This window comes from Protopterus annectens, chromosome 4.part0 (assembly GCF_019279795.1).
Source record: "Protopterus annectens isolate FY-2018-M chromosome 4.part0, PAN1.0, whole genome shotgun sequence".
Taxonomy (NCBI): domain Eukaryota; kingdom Metazoa; phylum Chordata; order Ceratodontiformes; family Protopteridae; genus Protopterus; species Protopterus annectens.
The window spans coordinates 1979181106-1979199633 of NC_056733.1; the positions used below are offsets into that span (position 1 = coordinate 1979181106).

At 41.8% G+C, this 18528-nt stretch overlaps 1 protein-coding gene across 3 annotated transcripts in view; it reads right to left on the reverse strand.

Annotated features, from left to right (window-relative positions):
- RNF130 (ring finger protein 130) overlaps positions 1-18528 on the reverse strand; it is a 2389441-nt gene that overhangs the window by 1306066 nt on the left and 1064847 nt on the right. For all 3 annotated transcript variants that reach the window (XM_044069596.1, XM_044069594.1, XM_044069595.1), the window contains exon 4: positions 7202-7273. In XM_044069596.1, coding sequence (XP_043925531.1) covers positions 7202-7273 — 72 coding nt within the window. The remainder of the gene's footprint in view (positions 1-7201; positions 7274-18528) is intronic.

Below are 18528 nucleotides of genomic sequence, written 5' to 3' on the forward strand. Positions count from 1 at the left end.
TAATCCTTTTTACCCCATCTATCCAAGGCCCTGGATTTCCTGTCAGAAGGAACAGGATTATTATCAACCTTGGCTTTAACACCCTTATGGCCCTGAGAAATAATCTCTGGATCAGCAGTAAGATTCTTGAAAAGGAACTGATGAGAATCAGTAACTCTATAATACCTGTTAGGCTTTCTAAGAGCAGTAGGAACAGAATTAGGAGTCAAAGAATTCTCCATGAAAACATCATCAACTTCCAAAACCGGAGGGATAGCCAAAGGCTTATGCTGTGGCAAATCCAAGAATTCCCTAATCCGTTTCTTAGACTGAGGAAAGTCCTGACTTTCCCATTTGAAATGCTCCCTAAGAGTATTCAAATTATCTCCAAAAGAAAAATCTTCTGGAGGGGAGGCAGAAGAGATGGAGTCCTCTGCATCAGAATCATGAAAACCAGAAAAAAGTGGAGTATCCCTCTTCATCAGCAGAGTTGCTGGAAACCTCAGAGTCGAAGGCAGAGAAAGCTTCTGAGGACTGAGAGCTGAGAGCCCTAGATAAGGGTCAAGAGATCACTAGCCATTTTAAACATCTCAGCCTGAGGCATTTGATGGGAGGCCGACGCCTGCTTAGAAGAAGATTTTCGGCAGGATGGCCTGCTAGAAAGCCGGAGGGACTCGGAAGGCCTAGCCATCGCAGAAGTCTGAATCAAGGTCGTCAGTCTGGATCTGGTCTCTGGGCATAGAAAAGAGGCATCAGAAGCCGGCGCCTGCTTAGCGGCTCCAGATCCATTAGACGCGGCGACTGGCAGAGGGTCAGAAGACTAAGTGGAAACCTGCGGTATGGAGGACTCAGAAAAGGACTCCACAGACGTCTGCTGCTGAACATCCGTGGACTGCAGGGGCAAAGAAAGCACCAAGCTGACTACCGCTTGGCCGACTACCAACTTAACAAGGATGCCGTCTGCTAATTTGACCCGAAGCCTGTTGCGGTCCTTATCCTTGCACTTCTTAGGAACATCTGAAGTCAGGAGACCAGAAGACGCCATACCAACGAACTTAGGCCAAAGTCCGAAATGCTTGAACAAGATCCTAGCTCTATGGCATATGGTATGCAGGCTGAAAGAAGCACAGAGAACACAATTAGGGATGGCGTGCTCAAGGCCCAAACAAGTAATACAACAGGAGTGAAAATCACGGTGCGGAATCTGTTCTCCACAGGCAAGACAGTTATTAACTTTCTCTGACATTCGTTAAAGCAAGAAAAGAGGGTCCCCAACGGGGTACTTATCTGAGGATGTCTTCAACTAAGCAGTTGGAATACAAAAGGAAGGTACTCGGCCGACCGGCACTCGTGCAAAATGCATCTGCTTCGGGCTCTGCGGCAAGAAAGACTGAGAAAATGGCGTCAGCTGCCTTCTTTTATACCTGACGTCCTGACGTCAGGCCTGAACCGAAGGCAGCTGACGTCACATACCAAGGACTTTGGTATTCTGGCCAACTGTGGGCTACCAGGAGCCGGATAACCCATTTTGTAAGGACTGCAACAGTGAAACACGATAAACATCTACAGTTCTTGAGAGAAATCAACTCCGTCAGGTCTACATGGAAAGGAGGCCAGGGGGAAGGAGGGTGGGGAGGTTGAGGAAGAATGAAAATAGACAACACAGATGGAACATTATGGTAAGAACATCACTTCTTTATCTGATATTGTCATTTTCATTCATTCCTCGACGTGTGGAACAGAGTCCCCAGCTACACAGAACCTAGGGTGCCCTTATGGAAGGATATTCTGAAGCACCATAGAGCCAAAGGCAGCTCTATTCCTGGAAATTATGTCTAGTTTGTAATGAGAAATAAAAGTATGAGATCTTGAACAACAGGCAGCTACACAGATATCATTAATTGACACCCTAGAGGAAAAAGCTTGAGAAGTTGCTCTTGATCTTGTCGAATGAGCTTTGACATGCCCTGGCAAGAGCATATCTTTTGACAAATAAACAAAGGAAATGCAATCTCGCAACCATCTGGCCAGAGTAGGTTTAGAAACTGCTGTGCCTTTCCTCAGGTCTGAAAAAGATATAAACAGCTGGTCAGATTTTCTCTAGGATTTCATCCTGTCCAGATAAAAATGTAATTGCCTATGAACATCCAGAAGATGCAGTGGGTATTCTCCCTTATTCTGGAAATTGGGGAAGAAAACCGGGAGATGAATGGACTGATTGATATTGCCTTCTGTGGCCACTTTAGGTAAAAAGGATGAATGGTTCCATAAGGAAAATCTATCCTTATGAAAGATCAAATAAGGAAGTTTAGCAGAGAGGGCTTAAAGCTCAGACACTCTTTTCACTGACATAACTGCAACCAAAAAAGCTGTCTTCATGGAGAGAAACTTCAGATCCACGTTAGCTGTTGGTTCAAAGGGAGGAAGAACTAAGGCTTGTAAAACTAAAGTAAGATCCCAAGGAGGAGATGGATCTTTGATTGGAGGATGGAGTAAAAAAGTGCTCCTGAGAAAAACCTTACATAGTTTGGAAGACGCTATGACAGTACAGTTTTCCCCAATGTTGAAGTGCGAAATAGCTGCCAACTGAGCCTTCACCATGGAATAGCTGGCTTTGTCCTAGAACAGAAAGGCCAGGAAATGTAAAATCACAGGAACAGGAGCTGTAAAAGGATCTATGAACTTCTGCTGAGCCCAAATAGGGAACCTTTTCCATTTACTCATATATCTTCCTAGTAGAAGCTTTGTGAGCTGATATCAGTATTTGATGAACTGGGGATGGAAGACTGGAATGTCTAGCTATCACTAGAACTGGAGAAACTATGCAGTCAATTTTAAACTGCCAAGGTTCAGATGAGGCTGTCCTGAGGGGTGGGACAACAGATCTGGAAGAGGTTCCAGAGTCCATGGTGGACAAAAGAGATGACACCACAGAAAGGTGAGCCAGACTTGGCAAGGCCAGAAAGGGGCTATGAGGATGACTTTGCTCTTCAACCAATGAGCTTTCTGAAGGAATTTGGGAATCAGGGGTAAAGGCGGAAATGCAGAGAGTAGACTGGGGAGCAAAGCATGGACTAAAACATCTCTTGGGGGGTGTCCTTGTGGAGCGATCAGGGCAAAGAACTTGCTGCATTTGTTGTTGAGGGGAGAGGCAAAAATGTCGCAACAAGGTTGACCCCAATTGTAGAAGATCATGTTTGCCACTGGCTGGTTCAGAGATCACTTGTGAGGCATCAGTACCATTCTGCTGAGTCTGTCGCTAGAATGTTGGGACTCTCCCGGAATGTGCACTGCGACTAGAAAGTGGTTGGCAGAGAACACCCACTGCCACACTCTCATTGCTTCTCAACAGAGTGGGCAAGATCTGGTTCCCTCTTGCTTGTTGATGTACTATACCAAAATCATACTGTCCATTTCAACTGCAATGGTCCTGGGAGGAAGGAAGCTGTGTTGTGCTTTGAATGCCTGAAGGACCGCTCTCATCTCCAGGACGTTGATATGCAATGTGTCTCTTGATACAACCACATTCCTTCGACTATCCATCCCAGAAAATGCTTCCCCCACCCCAACTGAGAGACGTCTATGGTCAGTGTGGCATTTGGAGAGGGAAGAATGAAGGGACGACCCTGGCAGACTTGCAGGGAATGCAGCCACCAGAAAAGAGAGTCTTTGCAAACCCTCAACAGTTTTATGGGATGAGACATAGGATGCTGGTGTAATGACCACTGAACTGATAACATCAACTGTAGGATTCGCATGTGTAAGCATGCTATGGGCAATAACATTACCGTGGCAGCCATAGAACCTAATGCTCTTAGAACTAGTTTCGCAGGAGGTGACGGAATTGCTAAGGTTTGAGAAACATGAACCCTAACAGTGGATTTCCTATCTGGAAGTAAAAAAAGGCCATAGTTCTGTTTGTGTCCAAACGAGCTCCAATAAAGTCTATTATCTGGACAGGATTGAGCTGCAATTTTTTTTGTTTACAGTTATGCTGAGACTGGGAGCTAACTGTAACAGGTAATCCCTGACTTGAATGAGTAGATGGCTGGTTGAAGTGGTTAGGAACCAGTTGTCGAAATAACGAAACACGTGGAATCCCTGAAGTCTGAATGAGCTGCAACTACTGCCATACATTTGGTGAACACCCTGGGGACTGTGATGAGACCAAACGGAAGCACTCAAAACTGGTAATGGCTGGCTCATAGCCTGAAATGAAGACACCTTCTGGAGTGCCTCTCCACTTTTATATGGTAGTACACATCTTTCAAGTCTACTGAACACATCCAGTCATCCATCTCCAGAAGAAGTAGGATGGATTGTATCATGACCATCCTGAACTTCAAGCTTTTTACTGAATTGTTTAGGGATGTCAAATCCAAAATTGGTTTGCTTGAGGCCTCTTGGGAGGAAGGCTTTGAGTCGAAACACCTGGCTCTGAGGATATAGCTGGGGCATGGGGTGCTGCGGGAGCAGATAGCACAATCATAAGATCCGACAGCTTTGGATCGGAAGGTTTCGATGACTTCCTAGGTAGCTCTGAGGAGGAACACTCAGGGGAATGCTTTCTGTGTTCCCTCGCTTCCTTGAGCTTTGTAACAGGGGTTTGATCTCCAGAAGTTGGGAGTGTAGAGGGAGTGGAAGGGGGAAGTAAGCCACTCAAAATCAATTTATTGTGGTGGTCTGCGAGAGCACACGGATTAAAACCACCAAACACCTCACACAATCTGTCGAGATGAACAGGGCCTAGACAGTAAATGCACTCTGTAAGTAAGCCAAAAGTAGAATTACTGGGGTCTATATCATATGAGCGAATCGCACAAATTGCGAACGCTCATAATATCGAAAGTACCAGACCTCGAACTTCCTAATGTGGGGGGCTGTGCCCCCCACACCCCCCACTAAATATATATTCCAACTCTGTGATCGCATTACAGTGAGGAAAGAGCAAATATCCCATTCCTCACTGTACCGCAATCTCAGAAAAAGCACTTAGAGGTCTGGTACGTTCAATATTATGAGTATTCACAATTTGTGAGATTCGCTCATATGATATAGACCTGAATTACTGCTCAGAAAAATTTCCCAAAATTAGAAGATGCATAATCCAAGCATGTGTCTAGCCTTTGAAAATATCTGTAACCTATAGCTTTATGTGTGTGTGTGTGTGTGTGTGTGTGTGTGTGTGTGTGTGTGTGTGTGTGTGTGTGTGTGTGTGTGTGTGTGTGTATGAGTTGTGTTGCACTGGAAATTTTAAATGGATAAGAACACACTACACTGCTAATATTCATAAACAACATGAACACTAGTTCAACAACTTTCATTCCTGATCAGTTTGGAAAAACTTTTGTTCATTTATCTCTTCATTTCTTTCTGTAGTATGGGAAAAGGCTTAGGACCAAGCTGAAGAAAATACTGCTTCAATAAGATATGGTAGTGCTTTATGGAGAATAGGAAAAAGGGAGCCAATAATACAAACATTTTGTGTAGAAATGTGTATTTACTGTAGGACAAATTTTTCTTCAAAGTAGTGATGCATCTGGATCAATCTGCTCAGCAACAAACATCCAATTACTTCAAAGTAAAGCCCAAGAATCCTTCACTGAGGTAGGGAACTGGCTAAACAACTACCAACTAAACTAAACCCCAGAAAAGCACAGCTAATACTATTCCACCCAAACCAAACACTGCAACGACACCTTTACCATCATGTCTACCAATGGCACCCTCATCACTCCAGTAACTGAGGCTAATCTCTTAGGCATCCCTATTGATCATCAACTTAAATATAACAAGCACATATCCCAAACTATCTCTAAAGTCCATAAAAAACTAGGTTGCCTATATCGTTGCAAACTATTCCTAACCCCTGAGACTAGAACAATAGCCAGAACTCATCTCTTATCAACACTACTTTATGCCTCCCCAGTTCTCACCAATATTAACAAAATCAACCTGAACAAACTCTCTACATGCTACAATAAAATAGCTAAGTTCGCTGCCAATAATAGATCACATTCCCACCATTGCCCACCCCTAACTAAACTGCAATGGTTAGAATTTCCAAACTTCCTATGCTACCACCAACTGATCACAGCCCATCAAATTCTCTTCCATCTGGAGAAGTGCCCTGCCCTTGCTGACATGCTAAACTTTCACAACCCTAAAAGGGAGCTACGTTCATGTATCAAAAACCTGATTGAAGTTAATCCATGCAATAACAGTTCTGGGGAGGTCTTATTCTCCCATGATGTTGCCAAAGCATGGAACACCCTCCCACCTGAACTCAGGCTACAAAGTCACACAGGCACCATCAAAGGCCTTCTTAAATTACACCTCAATACTAACCCTCTCTGCAACTGCAAAGACCCCCCTTGAAGACCCACTTTTCCATATGTTGAAGCCTTTAATGCATACACTATACTCTCACCTGAAATGTACTTTTTGTATATATTGTAAATAATGGTACTACTCCTGAGTATCTTATTGTTCTACATAATTGTTTTTGTACTTCATTGTTTCTCTTACCTTGTAAGCCAGTTTTATTGTTATCTAAAGCATGTATGTACACTGTTATTTCTTTGGAGCTTTTCTCCCCAGGACTCCACTGAAAAAGGACACATGATATCCAGTTGGACTTATCCTGGTAAAATAAATGTTAAATAAATAAATAATAAACAAGATCAGTCACTACCATCCTCTCAGCTGTCCAGATTTTTGCACAATGTCCATATTTTTGCCTCAAAATTTCAGTCTGTTCCTCGTAAAATATGCGATTCTTTGGCAAATCACCGGGATGACTTGAGGAATGAAATCACTGAATAACGACACGTTTGAGGTTTGAACTTCATATATTTTAGAAAATGCATTTAATACAAACATTGTTATTCCAGCTACTTTCTAAGTTTATAAGAGTAATATTTAAAATCTGTGCTTATTTTTGGGGCTTTGTCCCCCCATTATGTCAGGCTTTGTCCAGATTTTTCGGGCTAAGAGTTTGAGAGGTATGGTCACTACAACATGAAACACAAGCATATGTACATCAGTACTGAATCCCATGAGATTCTATTACAAACAATAACACAAAACTGAAAAGTTAGGTACCCCACATAAATATGCACAAATATTTTCCCTGGATTATAGATCTGGGTCACATTACTACATAAAAGCAACACTACAATGTCACAGAAAAAAATCATAAATTCTTCCAGAAAGATATTACCTTGTCACCCTTTTTCACAGTCTTAGTTGTAAGTTTACTGATGGCTTTTTTTGCTGCATCCCCAAAACGACGCTGCAAAAGTTAAAAAGAAGAAAAAAATAATTTTTGATCAAGCACCATTTCACATACAATGCAGAAAACTATAAACATTTTTCCTCTTCACTGAAAATGAAATGTTTTCATTTTTTTAATATGGTGTTAAGACTGTAACAAATAAAAATTGATACAGAAGTACAGCCATTATGCTACAAATATGTTATTATATGAATTGAAAGTATAACCCAGATTGATGACATCAGTTTAATAAGTGATGGCCAAATGCTGCTTCTCACAATCTGCATTGCTACCACCAAATAATATGACAGTGGCCACTGCCACAAAGGAATTAATCCTGACAAAGGCCCAAGTGGTTCAGGCAATTGATGCTGAGGACAGAGACAGAGGATGGGACTGGTCATCCTGAGGGGGAGAGGGAGGTATACATACTTAGGACAAGAGCTTGTGGTCCGATTCTCCTGATGGAGACTGAGAAAACAATGTGGTGCTGCCTGAGGATGGGTGGGACACCCTGCTAATGACAGAACCTTGTGGAAGTGAGAAGCAGGTCAGCACAGATCCCCATAACATGTCCTGACTAGCCAGAGTTACTGGGCACATCTAAGGGGGTTGAGGAATTGGATCAAAACACTCCAAAGCAGCAGTGTGATGCTGTCCCAGGAACCTCATTCTCATTATTGGACTCATACATGGGTCAACATTAGCCTGGGGAGTCTAAGAAAGGATAGACAGAACAGGTGAGCAATAAAAGGACCTAGGAGCAACCGATGGAAGACAGTTTTGGGGAGCCAAAAACAAGTACAAAAGGTTCCACTACTATCTCTGGTAATAGTGAACACCTGCCACAACAAAATAATGTTTATACTGTAAAGTTGCTAATCAGAATTATAATCTCTGCATCCTTGAGATTTCATCCATTGATCTCTGTGCCTTCCAGTGCAATCTTACCTAAGAAACACAAACTTTTCCAAGATTATTCTGCACTCAAACACACACATAAAATTTTCCAACAGAAAGATTAAAGGTACAGGGTCAGTACCAGCACCCCATTCCCTGTCTTTGCAGGATCACTGCTACTAGCAAAATCATTCTGGAATACCAAGCACACAACTTCTGTTTAATTTTAAAATAAGCTATTTGTTAAATATGTGCATGGTAGCAACACCCTGAACAGTAACTCTTAAAACAACAAAACCCTGCAATTGAGATTACACCAGTTCAATGCACTCACCCTTACATAATAAACAACATGCCACAAGCACTTAAAATTAAATATTTATTTCTTGAAATAAATAAAATGAAACAATGCACTTTGTAAAATTATACTGTCTCATGTTTGCGCAAATAAACAGTTTATACAAACAGATGGTATAAATAGTTCTAATACCTTATCTGATACTATCATTACCAATAACCAAAATACTTTCTGAATTCTAACCATATCTGCAGCAGTGGCACATTTTCACAGGCATATGGATTCCAGTTTGAACTCTGTTTCAGGAAATTAGTTCCCTTGCACTTCAAAGCAAGGCCATAACTAGCAGTCTCTTAAGAATCAAGACTGCATCTCCTATTTTTTTTCAAATAGAATAAAACGATTCCTGTTTCCACAGCATACCTCTTGATGGTCTAAATAAGGTAATACATCCTTTTGACCTAAAGAATACCACAGGCAGACCGGCGACTCAAATTCTTCACAGGTGTGTGTGTGTGTGTGTGTGTGTGTGTGTGTGTGTGTGTGTGTGTGATAAAGAAGGAAGGCCTGGAAATCTACTTCCATTACCTATTTAACCAGTGAGCTCTGTGGATAGTGGCGGCTGTTCATAGGGTTGCTATAAAAGTCAGATGCAGCTCAACAGCATTGGATGATGAACATTTAGAGAGTGTTAAGTTTTCAGGCTGTATGCTTGAGAAGCTTGTTCACTTTTAACAGTCTGATGCATTTGTTACTTAAAGCAAACTCATATTCTGAACAGCCTAATACAGCCATTTGTTTTAATGAAAGAATTGCAAATCTCACTAAGCCTGTTATAGTTTCTCATGAAAATAACTGCATGTGTTTTAGCACCGTGCTACTACTTTACATTTCTCTCCCTTTGTAGACTTTAAGCAAGCCTTTCTGAGAAACCCTCAATATATGCCGCTTGGATGAGTAAAACATCACTTTAAGTCAAGCTACCAAATTCATTTACTGTAGATGCCACCTGCATTTTAACAAGGAAGGACTCTTCTGCCACTTGTACAGGGCACCTCTCTGCTTTGAGAACTAACTTTCCCCATTTATGCCTACATGGTGCTCTACAGTTGAGCACAACTTTGCTTATGAATGAACATGCCCTCAGCAGTACTCAGATTTCCTAAACCTGTGTAGGAGATAGCAGTTGTGACAGTATCACCTCATCCAACTAAGTGTCAGAGCCTCAGTGAGATTACAGTCAGATCCCTCTCCAATTCCTATTGTACCTTACTACAAATATTAAGTACTACTGTCTCCCTAACATAGTAGTTCTTAATCATATTAACATGGAAACATTTGCCATTTCTCACCTAGCAGGCGGCTCTTCCACATAAAGGATATGACTTATCTTCCTCACAACAGCAAAATCTCTCTCTTCTGCTAACTGCAGCTTATTCTGCCGAACAGGAATAAACACCATTACCTTTGCTCCAAGCATACCAGTCTATTTGCTACTGTTCTGCTTATGCTAATGGTTCTTATGGCAACACCATGAGTTCCCAAGACTTACTCCTGAAATCAGCAGTCCACAACAGATTACTTGTGTAAATTACATTTACCCAACCACTCATCACAAATTATTTCAAGGCGCCCCCCTCTCTCCCTGTTGTCATAAAGTAGCTTCAATGGTAAAAACAAAACTGTGGATTCTTGGGGTACCAGTGTATGGGCAAAAAGGAAATGGGGAGTTACTTGTCTCACTACTGCTCAAACTGGTCTGTGAATGCCCTCAGCATGGCCTTGAGAGCAGAGTTAAACTTCTACACCAAACCATTTCTTGGTGGACAGTAGGAAATAATTTTTAACTCCTTTATACCACAACACTTCCATAAACAAGTCATCAGGTAAAACAAAGTTATCCTTTCTACTTATCAATGCTTCACAATAAAAGCATATCCTGCTGAAAATTTTAAAGAGCTATTGACACTTTTTCTGCCTCAAAACATGACAAAGTCACTGCTTCAGGTTATCTAACAACAGTTTACCACCACAGATATACTCTTATCTTAGGTAGCAGGGGTACGAAGAGTCCCGACAATATCTGTGGCTACCCCCGAAACAGTTCCTGAATAACAAAGCAATGACACCACAGCAGCCTTAGTACTGTCCCCTGTCTTGCCAACCTTTTGACACAACTCACGCATCTTACAATACCTTCTTGAGAATTTTGTAATCCCCAGGTCGATTAAGAATGCACAAGCTTACTTTTTGTAGGTTCTACGTCCAAATGGTCTGAAAAGGGAACAGCATGGGCTGCAGCCAGATATGACTGGTTGCAGGTGCTAGAAAGTATCAAAAGCTTTATCACTTCTCTCTCTCTCTCTCTCTTTATAGCCTTCCTTCACAATTCCAGTCTCTGTACATTAACTGCTTGTCTCATATATGGATTCTTCATGCTTTTGAGAATAAGATACCTCTTTGGCTATCTGTATGGTGTGAACTGAGAGCTATAAGTGACTCAACTCCCTCTTTGTGATCTTTTGCAATTCCCTTTCCTGCAGAAGTACAGTACTGTTTGATAACCAAGTTTCAGACTAATATGTACTGCTGCTAACCATTTGTTCTGCTAAGGCAGCATCACCCAGAGGGATCCAGTACCTTCTGACAACTGAGTCTCAGGTACAGGCTTCTTGGTAACATCATGATCCTTCCTTGAAGTAGCTGCATCACCAGCATCCACTGGAGATAAGATCATTGGCTGGGATCTCCACTTTTACTTTACTCACATGACTATCTCCATTCTCCATGACTGGTTGAGTGCACTGTGTCAAAATCATTAGCGATTAACACTTTATCTATTTTTTTATTTTACTTTATTATATTTTATTTTACATTTGGTTATCGGGGAAAGTCTGAAAGGACACAAGTCCTTTTTCAGTGGAGGCTCGGGGAGAAAAGTTCCACATTTAAGACACATTACATGGTACAATAAATTTGACAGTTTTGTTTATACATTACTTACACAGCCTAATACAGGTTACATGATCATGAAGCCACATCACTGTGTACAAATTAAAGGCATCAAATTTAGAGAAACATCTACAGAAGAAAAAAATCAATGAGAAGTAGACCCTTATGAGACAGAGGACCTGTTCCAAGTAGTATTAGAATACTATAGCAATCCTAATGAAAGTTTATATGAAGATAGCAATCACTGTTAGTATGGAAATTTGCAATACAGTATTAAAGGACAGGTGGATATTGGACTACGATGGACTGGTAGTTACACAGCCATGTTCCTGCAAGGTTTGTTTTTGGCATTTTTTTGAAGTGTGCTAAGAAGGGATTAGATGACATGTCGAGGAGTAGAATATTCCATTTGTTGGCAATGTAATAAGAGAGGAGGGATGTCCCCGCTGTACTGCTGACTTCAGTTACTTTGAGAAAGGGTTTGTTATTAGATTGAAGTACCCTGTTACTGGTGTAGGGCTGTAATAGATTTTGCAGTGATGGAGTTTTTTTTCTTTTTAGTAAAGAATTTTATGGGCTACAATAAGTTGGCTGTAAAGGAGGAGTTGATGAAGTTCTAGCCAGTTGAGATGTTTTAGGGCTAGGCAGTGGTGTGTTGTGTAGGGGCTATCAGTGGCAAACCTGGCAATTTTGTTGTAGCATGACTCCAGTTTTGTTACATCTGTCTTTCTAAGATTTTAATAGGAATGGGGAGGCATAGCGGAGTGTTGAGACAAGGTGTGTATGTGCTATTGTGGCCTTGGTGCTTTTTGTGAGAAAATGTTTATTTCTATACAGGATACACAATTTTTATTTCATAGGTTCATAGATGTTTACTAGGCTAACAACCACAATGGCCTTTTTAAGTCTAGCCATGCATCCCAAATCTCTGACAAGTTCTAATACCCTTGATAAGTGTAAGCATGGGCCTGGGAGATGAACCATTTACAGGTTACCTGTGTCCATTAGAGACATAGGTGCCAAACCAGGGATTAATTAATGGTTTCCCATCCAATTGTCCAAGTTGCACTTAAACTGGGTTAGGGAGGAACTCTGCTTCACATGGATGGGGAGCCTGTTCCATAGATGCGGTAGTCTCTGGGATACATACCTATCGATCCAGCAGGTCCTATTTATATCACAGGCAAGGTTTAAATCTTTAGAATGGCTAATTCTGGTGCTTTTTGCTTTGTGAATATGCAGGAGGTCCATCAGAGTGGGGTCTGACAATTCCCTGTATGGCAGGCATAGCTCTCCCCTTAAAAGCCTGTAGGAGACAGAATACAGGGATAGGGCCTTGAGGCAATCTGCACAGGACAATTTACTTATACCTTGTATTCTTTTAGTGCAAAACCTCCGTGGAGATTCCAACTGCTGGATGTGCCTGGTCAGGTACATATAAAGGGTGCACTGTACTTAATGACAGATCTATTGAATACCGAATACAGTGGAACAATGACTTCCTGGGACTTAGATGCCATACCTTTGTTTATAAGTTGTGCAGCATAGAATGATTTCCTCACCACTGTAGATACATGATGGTCACAGGCCAGATTACTATCTACGTGTGTCCCTAAGTCCCTGATTACTGGGTCAACTCTAAGGGGTGTGTTGTTAATATGACAGTTACCAGGGATGGATGACATCCCAAAGGATGCATTACTTGGCATTTAATTTTAGTCCATGGCTTTGACACAAATTGCTTGTCTGTGTTAGCCCCTCATGGAGAACATTTATGTCAATGTGAGATTCAATGACAGCTCCTAATTTGCAATCATCTGCAAATTTACTCAGCCAGAGACCACTGACATTGGCCTTGACTTCTGAGAAGTAAATGCCAAAAAGGAGCGGTCCAAGGACTGATCCCTGAGGGACTCCACTTCTGAATGGCCTCTTTGTAGAGGTGGACTTCCCAATTCTGACTTCCTGGATCCTGTCTGTGAGCCAGTTGGCTAGCCACTGGGTGACATACGGGTTTGTATCTAACCTCTTGAGTTTGTCAACAATGCCCGAGTGGGGATCTGTGTCAAATGCCTTGGCCAGGTCAAGGTAGGCAGTGTGAATGGTTTTGCCCTCATCCATTGCTTTGGTGACCTTCTCAAAGAAGTCCACCAGGTTGAGCAGGCATGATCTGCCCTTGACGAAACCAAACTGAGTTTGGTCCAGTGTGTGGAGGTTTACTATATCTCTAGTGATCATTTCCATGATAATTCTTTCCATGCCTTTACATATAACACTAGTGAGACTTATGGGTTTGTAGTTTCCAAGGTCTGTAGATGGTCCACGTTTGTGCAGAAGGATGACTGTTGCCTTTCTCCATTCATGAAGCACAAAACCTGTTTGGAAGCTACAGTTAAATAATAATTCCAGTGGCCCCTGCCAGGTCACATTTCATGCTATTTAGAAGGCATCCTGAGATATTGTCTGAGCCCATTGATGCAGTGTTCTTGGTCTTAGAGCATTAAGGACCTGTTCCCTAGTGATAGTAGGGGTGTTATAATTGATGACCTTTCCTGAAGGAAGGTTGAGGGGGAGAGAGGGGTAAAGTTGGAGCCGAATTTGTCAGCCAGGAGGTTTGCTATATCTTTTGGCTCAGTATAGGTGGCTCCATTTACAATGAGCTCTGCACACAACTCTGTATTGCCTTTGAGATTGCAGACATAGCTAAAGAATGTTTTGTGGTTGCCCTTGGCCTGGGAAGCCAAACTTACCTCAAATTTGGCTTTGGTAGACTTTATTTGTCCTTTGAGTTGTTTATTCAGTTTAATGAGAGTGCTTTTATCCTGCTGGATGCTGCACCTCCTAATTTTTGCCAGGATTTTCTTCCTCCTGTTATACAGCCTATTGATTTTGTGATTCCACCAGGGTGGCTTGTTTCTTGAGTTAGTTCTGTACTTCTTCTGGTGGGTATATGTTGGATTGTGTGGTGGCTTGCCTTATGGGCTTTGAGGTAGAGGCTCCATGAGATGTAGCTCTATGTGTTGATGTGGGTGTTGTTCTGAAAGAGCACATTGGGGAGGAACTTTTAAAGTCTGAATAATAAGTACTTAGCTCAAAGAGGTCTGTTTGCAATATTTATTGTACTTACTACTATTTCTAACTACTAGTCTAACAATTTTTTCTACATTGTATATATCCATATACTGTAATCGGTTTACTTTTTAAAATGCACTAAGTAACTTTATAGTGCTTTCTTGAAACACCTTGAAAAATGTTAAGTTGCTAAATTTTGCTATGCTTCTTACGTATTGTATGTCTTGGAACTTTTCTCCCCAGGCCTCTGCTGAAAATGGACTAAGTTGGACTTTCCCAAGAAACAAATGTAAAATAAAAAAATAAAAATAAGTGCCTTAGCATATGTAGGTCGATATGTCTGCTTTGAATTATGTGTGATGGCTGCAGTATGTGTACTACTGACAACCTTATTGACATTAGAAGTACTTTTATGTGAGAGCTTTGCCTTCAGTGACACTGTGTACATACATTTCTCATAAGCAAATCAGTTTGTTTGAGAATTAACTGGTTGTCAGTAAACATGAGGCAATTTCTAAATTGCCTCAGGATGCCCATATTCACAAAGCGAGTAACAGAGACAGTAGGAAAGTTCATATCCATGGCAACAGACCCTTTTTTATTGATTAGGCAGTTGGAGTGAGAATATCAATCACTATCCGGAGTATCCGGCTTGCAACTATGGGAACAGTGCTTGTCACTGCAAACTAGTTGTCCTGTGTGAACCTTCTTTACAGTCAGGGAGATGTGGATATAAAATTTCATGTTACAGTCAATTTCCACCTCCAGTAGTTTGGTGTGAGTAACAGGAGAGATGGTAGTTTTATTGTAGGATATGATATTAAATGAGAGAATGTCTGATGTGTGTCGTGTAGGCTGGAAGATCATGAGTTGTGTTTTATTAGGGTTCAGTATTAAGTCTGTGAGCCATTTTTCAATAGAGAAAAAGGAGTCTTGGGATAACGAATGAAGTTCCTGAAGGGAAGATGTGGCGCAGAATAATGTGGAATCGTCTGTGTATTGGATGACTCAGAATGTTGTGTAGAAGTGTGGAGATTATTTGTGAAAATGGAGAACAGTAAGGGTCCAAGGATGGATCCCTGAGGAACCCCGAGTGTGACTGACAGTAGAGAGGATAGTTCCTGTTGCCACTGAACTGCTTATTGACAGCCTGTTAAGTAGCTTTGGAACCAGTTTATGGTGTTTTTCTAAGATTTAGTTCGGTAAGAGCAGTAAGAAGCTTACCGTGATTTACCATGTCAAAGGCCTTAGAAAGGTCTAGAAAGATTGCAGATATATATCTCTCATTATTTCTATGATTATTTACTGTATGAATGAATGATGTAAGGGCAGTGGTGGTGCTATGAAAAGGCCGGAACCCATGTTGTGTGTTTGTTAGAAGTTTGTGATTATTTAGGTAGCCCATAATTTGGGTATGTATACAAGAGAGTATACAGAGGAAGAGGCTGGTGAAGAAGAAGTGGGATTGTCAGAGAGATGAAGAAAGTAGACAGGAGTATAATGAGATGAGGAGCATGGCAAAGAGAGAGGTGGCAAAGGCTAAGGATAAGGCATATGGAGAGTTGTATGAAAGGTTGGACACTAAAGAGGGAGAAAAGGACCTGTACCAATTGGCTAGACAGATGGACCGAGCTGGGAACGATGTGCAGCAGGTAAGGGTGATAAAGGATAGTGAGGGAAATGTACTCACAAGCGAGGAGAGTGTGTTGAGCAGATGGAAAGAGTACTTTGAGGGGCTGATGAATAAAGAGAATGAGAGAGAGAAAGTTAAATAATGTGGGGATAGTGAATCAGGAAGTGAAACAGATTAGCAAGAAGGAAGTACGGACAGCTACGAAGAGGATGAAGAATGGAAAGGCTGTTGGTACAGATGACATACCAGTGGAAGCATGGAGGTGCTTAGGAGAAATGGCAGTGGAGCTTTTAATCAGATTGTTTAATGAAATCTTGGAAAGTCAGAGGATGCCTCAGAAGTGGAGAAAAAGTGTTTTGGTACCTATTTTAAAAATAAGGGTGATGTGCAGAGCTGTAGTAACTACAGAGGGATAAACTGATCAGTCACAGCTTGAAGTTATGGGAAAGAGTGATAGAAGCTAGGTTAAGAAGGGAGGAGATGATTAGTGATCAGCAGTATGGTTTCATGCCGGAAAGGAGCACTACAGATGCAATGTTTGCTCTGAGAGTGTTGATGGGAAATATAGAGAAGGTCAGAAGAAGTTGCATTGCGTCTTTGTAGACTTGGAGAAAGCATATGATAGGGTGCTTAGAGAGGAATTGTGGTATTGTATGAGGAAATCAGGAGTGGCACAGAAGTATGTAAGAGTGGTACAGGATATGTATGAGGGTAGTGTGACAGTAGTGAAGTCTGCAGTGGGAGTGACAAATGTGTTTAAGGTGGAGGTGGAATTACATCAAGGATCAGCTGTGAGCCCTTTCTTATTTGCAATGGTGATGGACAGGTTGACAGACGAGATCAGACAGGAGGTCCCATGGACATGATGTTTGCAGATGACATTGTGATCTGTAGTGAGAGTAGGGACCAGGTTGAGGAGACCCTGGAGAGGTGGAGTTATGCTCTAGAGAGGAGAGGGATGAAGGTCAGCAGGACTAAGACAGAATATGTGTGTGTGAATGACAGGGAGGACAGAGGAATGGTGAGGATGCAGGGATTAGAGTTGGCGAAGGTGGATGAGTTTAAGTACTTGGGATTAACAGTTCAGAGTAATGGTGAGTGTGGAAGAGAGGTGAAGAAGAGAGTACAGACAAGGTGGAATGGGTGAAGAAGAGTGTCAGGAGTGATTTGTGACAGACGGGTACCAGTAAGAGTGAAAGAGAAGGTCTACAAGAGGGTAGTGAGACCAGCTATGTTGTATGGGTTGGAGACAGTGGTATTGACAAAAAGGCAGGAGTCAGAGCTGGAAGTGGCAGAGTTAAAGATGTTAAGATTTGCACTGGGTGTGACAAGGATGGACAGGATTAGGAATCAGTATATTAGAGGGTCAGCGCAGGTTGGACGGTTTGGAGACAAAGTCAGAGAGGCAAGATTGCATTAGTTTGGACATGTGCTGACGAGGGATGCTGGGTATATTGGGAAAAGGATGCTAAGGATGGAACTGCCACATAAGAAGAAAAGAGGAAGGCCTAAGATAAGGTTTATGGATGTGGTAAGAGAGGACAGGCAGGTGGTTGGTGTGACACAGCAATATGCAGAGGACAGGAAGAAATGGAAAGAGGTGATCTGCTGTGGCGACCCCTAATGGGAACAGCCAAAAGAGAAGAAGATACACCTCTCAAGGATTTTGGATAGAGGGGAAATACAGCAACAGGGCGATAGTTGGTCAGTTCTTTTGAGATACTTCCTTTATGGAGTGGAATAATGTGGGAAATTTTCCAGATCTATGGGACTAGTTTTTTTGTATACAAAGCAGTTAATGAGGATGGCAACTGGGTGAGTTATTACGTCAGCAGCAATTTTCAGAAATTCTTGAGGAAGCTTATATACTCACTTGATGGAATGTAATCAGACACACATTTTCCCTCTGACCCACTTCCCAGTCCAAATGAACCCTGGTCAGTGGCACAAGAAAAGGCGCCCCTCGTACTGACCTAGCCAGAGTGGAATGCCTGTGGAATGCCCAAGCAAGAAATGTTCCTCTGTAACAATTACACGTGTAACTGTAGTCTGATGCAGTATCTCTCAGCACTGGTGTCATTATCATCTACCAAGGTAGGATACAGGTTGATAATATGGAACAGTTCTTGCTGCAAGACAAACCACCACTACCATGGTGCTTCCTCTGTTATCTGCCTCATGTGGCTTTTGTTCCCCACTCGTTTTCTGCAGACATTCAAATATTCACTTGGTTACTATGGAAACATTTAACTTCAAGCCTTTGGTGAATGCAGGAACCAGGGACCTGTTGTGAAGATTTAAATTGCCCCTCGTGGGTTCACATATACTAATGTGTAGAGTTGGGTACCTCTTTCCTGTTCAGTTGTGTCCTGCCAGCTAGCTAGAGATCACCTTTTTTGCTCATTTCTTTAGAAATGT